The sequence below is a fragment of the Gordionus sp. m RMFG-2023 genome, chromosome 1, assembly GCF_954871325.1.
Source record: "Gordionus sp. m RMFG-2023 chromosome 1, tfGorSpeb1-WG-v2, whole genome shotgun sequence".
NCBI lineage: Eukaryota > Metazoa > Nematomorpha > Gordioida > Chordodea > Parachordodidae > Gordionus > Gordionus sp. m RMFG-2023.
In genome coordinates, this window is record NC_088775.1 from 38,858,338 (window position 1) to 38,862,725 (window position 4,388).

The 4,388-nt window shown below is 28.8% G+C and overlaps 1 protein-coding gene across 1 annotated transcript; it reads left to right on the forward strand.

Moving 5' to 3' along the window:
* The first annotated feature begins 1,127 nt into the window (after window positions 1-1,127).
* LOC135922162 (aminoacyl tRNA synthase complex-interacting multifunctional protein 1-like) lies at window positions 1,128-2,994 on the forward strand. Its single transcript, XM_065456589.1, has 2 exons — window positions 1,128-1,318; window positions 2,679-2,994. The coding sequence occupies exons 1-2, from the start codon at window positions 1,201-1,203 to the stop codon at window positions 2,840-2,842; spliced, it is 282 nt and encodes a 93-aa protein (XP_065312661.1). The 5' UTR covers window positions 1,128-1,200; the 3' UTR covers window positions 2,843-2,994.
* The last annotated feature ends 1,394 nt before the right edge of the window (window positions 2,995-4,388 follow it).

Here is a 4,388-nt window from a genome sequence, read left to right on the forward strand (position 1 = left end):
AAATAATTTATTATATAATCAATTGCAAATGCACAATCCAGATATCAAAACCAGATTCATAAACGGTTGTTATAAAGACGGATAGCTATAGAGTAGAGAAAGAGCCTTTATTGACATTATGGATTGGGAAATATTATTTAGGTTTAAAGATTTTGCTCATAAACCGCATAGATGTTTGGACATCCTTTAACGAAATCTCAAGGCTTAGGCAATATTTTTCCGCCTAAAATATTAAGTTTAAGAAGGATTCTGCGATAATAATATTTGCAGATTTGTAAGTGTTGCCTGATTAATCAAGAACTTTCATTTATTTGAGTTAGAAAAGTATCCAAGTGGGGGTATTTTTTCGACAGACCCTTATATTAATATTGGAACGATGAACTTACATTACTGCGAGTCGAGGTAGACAAATATTAAATTTATAGAGCGACTCAACAATGACATAATTTATGAAATTCGTCATCTACATTTGCCCTAATTTGCTTAAGTTCCAATATATTTCAAATGATAAGGTGGGAAATTTAAAAAGATGGAAAAATATAATACCAAAGAAAATTCGAAATCGATATTAAATCATAGAATAAATTATTAACGTATTTATTTCTGCTGTGACTATGATAAATATATATTTGCGATAAGAGGTAAAAATAATTATTATAAAATTAAATTTTTAATCCGGTTTCTAAATTTTTTGGCTTTAAGGAGTTTGCCCCTTACTCTCCTCCCCCCTTCCGCTGCGTACGGCGTACTCGCCTGCTTTAGCATGACTCAGTCTCATATTGTACTCTTTTCTGATCATTTTGACAATTTTGGCCATATTTAGTCAATTACATTAAAAAAATTGGCAAAACCCTAGGATTAAAATTTTTTAGGCTTGGCTTTGGTTTAATTTTATTTTTAAGTCTGGCTTAGATCTAAAAATTTTACCGTTTTACGTTCTGGGCCGACAGACCTGATTTTTACGTTATTAACCCATAATATTTTAAAATATTGCCCAATTCAATGTAACAATTAATAAATTACTCATTCGCCTTCGTTTTTTTTGTAAGATTAAAAGTATAAAATAAAATAGGGATATATTAAATAAGATTACTTTTTTTTATTATATTTGTTTGATTATTTTTTTACACTCTTTCATTCATTGGTTCGAAGCTCATTGATAGGAAAGTGGTAGTTTTGTGCAACCTTAAACCTATTAAAATGCGGGGTATATTTTCCCAAGGGATGCTTATGTGCGCTGTAGATGGAGACAAGCTAGAAATTTTAAAACCACCACCTAAATCGGTTCCTGGGGATCGTATCATTTTCGACGGCACGCGTATGTTATATTTAAAATTCATAATTAAATTAAGCTTTTTCGAGAGTTTCCATATTAGATGTAAACCCCGACCCGACCCTAAAACCCTCATAGAATTTTGATTCTTTTTTATATGGGTCGGGTTTGGATTTTTTTACAATTTTGAATTTATTTAGTCATATCAATAAATCATACATTTATTTTATATATTATTTTACGATTTCGTTCATTCTAAATTATTTTTATAATAAACTGGGGAAAAAAATTTTTAAGGTAATGATTTTGTTTAGACTCAGGTTGGGTCCGGAATTTTTATTTAAAATTTTCAGCTCTGGTCAGGTAAAGGTTTTTCCTTTCTAGGGATCGGGATGGTCAAAGAATTTGGTCTCTTATAGGCCTCTAGTCTAAATTGAATAACTTAAAAAAGCGAGTGAGATATGATTTGTCCCCGCTGATCATAATTGCTTCCCATTAGGCATATCTGATGTCTAATAAATAATCTGTCCCAAAATTTGCTTTTTTCTTCATCACTTTTACCGACTTGGGGTGCATTAGCTGAAATAACGTTAAATATTCTTTTACCAATGATCATTTTTAATTACTAATATACTATCGTTCAATCTCTCCGCATTCAATACTTTAACGACTCACTTCTCAGCAGCAATCATTCATCACATCCCTGCTAGAAAAACTTGTAATCATCAATTGTTTTTCCATCTTATCTCTTGCACCTAGCATGTATCTACACTCCCTATGTTTAGCGCTTCCATTATCTCGCCAACTTTAACTCTTAGGCTACCAGTATTCTGTTTCTTATATTGTCTAGCTGTCCGGTGTCTGCTTGTATCATTTATAGCCGTTACATGTCTATTTTCACGAAAGGTGGTTTCCCCATCAAAAATTTTGAGGAAACGGTCATCATATTCTATACCAGATTACAGGGAACTTTAAACGTACTAGTATCTAGGAGATATTGCCACTCCCACGTTCCTTTGAGGCAGAATTTAGGATTTTGAGTAAAATAAAAAAAGAATATTTTTATTTTCATATCATTTTGTAATTAGAGAGAATAAAATAGATAACATTAAATTATAATTTATTGCATGAAATGAAAATAGATAAAATAAATGAATTTATCACCAGGCTTTGGGTTAAAAAATTGATTTTGCAGGCTTCTAACATATAATATATTAAATTAACATCTTTGCGAATTTCTCCACACCATCACCCCAATCTCTTATTTCATCATTTCTACTAATTTATTTTAATTCAGTTCGATCCCTCAACTATTTAAAATCGATTGGCAAAGGGATCATAATTTAACAACCCTCTCTAGTGATCACTTTAATAAAAACATTTTATTCTTTTAACCCACACAAAGCTCAAATCCAGGCAAAAGAAATCAAAAAGGACTATTTTGCAAAAATATCGCCTCATTTGAAGACCTCGGATCGAATGGTAGCTATGTTGGGAGATAAACCTTTCTCTGTACAAGGTAAAGGACTGGTCGTATGCGACACTCTTAAAAGAGCAGCTATTCGATAGGAAAACATTTGTCTCGATGTTTGAAAAATCTTTTTTGTTTTTTATTAAATATTTTTTAGACAATGTTTTTTTTTTAAACTATGCTAATTTGTAGTCATTGTATTTAAAAATTTCTGGTTATGTTGGTTAATTGTTATTTAGAAAATTATATAAATTTATTTTGATAATATTTATCGAGAATCAAAATAAAATTTTGTGAAATACAAAAAAATATAATTTATTATAAATTGGAACCAAGGATGTACCGAATTGTCGGTATCGGCCTATACTTTTTATTTCTGATATATAAAATTATTCAACTTTCTAAATGTTTAGTTGAATAACTTTTCGATGCAATTTTGCAATAAAATTTTTAGATATTTATTTATAAAATATCGTAGCCTGAGAATTAGATTATTCCATTTCCACTTTTTGTAATTTTATAAGAGAATAATTTTAAAAATTAAATTTCTTTTGTTCTCAATAGGATAGTTAACCTTATATTGGCTATAATTTGATTTATTTTATAAATATTTCTGATATTTTAATGTAAATAGAATAAGTATAATTATAAAAAAATTGATTTATCATTTTTGAAAAAAAGTGGATATGGGAAAATCTAACTCTTAAGCGTCAATACATAAATTATTGTTTTAATTTATCGTAAAATTTGTCAGCCTTTTACCCTCATGCTTCTCAATTTTTCGGACTGATGTTTAAATATTTTAAAAATACTTATATTACTTTTGCTCTCTCTTGTAAGAAATGAAAATGTTATTGTATTTTACCTGGCATTTTTCTAAAAAAATATTATACAATCCGAAAAGAAAAATTTTTATTCATCTATTTCATCTTTGGCATTCTGCGATATATAAACAAATATCAGCGAGTCTGACAAAATTAAAAAATAAAGAAGAACTTTACTTCCAGATAATATTGGAGACTAATTTTTGTTCAAACATGTGATGTGTATGTGTTAATTTTTTATATATAAATTTCGGATCAGTATAGCAGAAAACATTGCTATGAATCGAATGGACTTTCGCGAATATTAATCCAATCATGCCTCTAAAAAGAGCTATATGGCCATTTCCCAGAACGTTTTTTCAAAGCAGAAATTGCTGGTAATGTTACCAGCAATTTTTTTTTATTTCCAAGAAAAATATTTAATTCTAGAATTAATTATATATAAAAAAATCAATCTAGATCCCCATTTTTTTAATCATAAATAGAAAACAAACTGGTTTGATTTTAATAACGATTAAATGGCCTTTTGAAATGTGGCTTCGGATTGTTTTTTTTTAGAAATATTGTTATATAAAAAAAATTAATTCTAGAAGTTAACATTTTTTTGGAAATAAAAAATTGATTGCTGGTAACATTCCCTAAAAATCGCTTTGAAAAAACCTGTCTGGAAATGGCCCAAGTATTTGATTTTACCGATGAATGGCAGACATATGTATCTGGATGATTATATGACAGTTAAGGTAATCACCAAATTAACTAGTTTCATTTAAAGTAAGCAAAACTGGTATATTTAATTTATTAATCGTCAACATCAGACATT

Bases quoted from the DNA above. Each gene is read 5' to 3' on its own strand.
- LOC135922162 (XM_065456589.1), top strand. From the start codon at position 1,201: ATGCGGGGTATATTTTCCCAAGGGATGCTTATGTGCGCTGTAGATGGA. The intron at 1,319-2,678 runs GTATGTTATATT...ACCCACACAAAG, and splicing joins TATCATTTTCGACGGCACGC to CTCAAATCCAGGCAAAAGAA.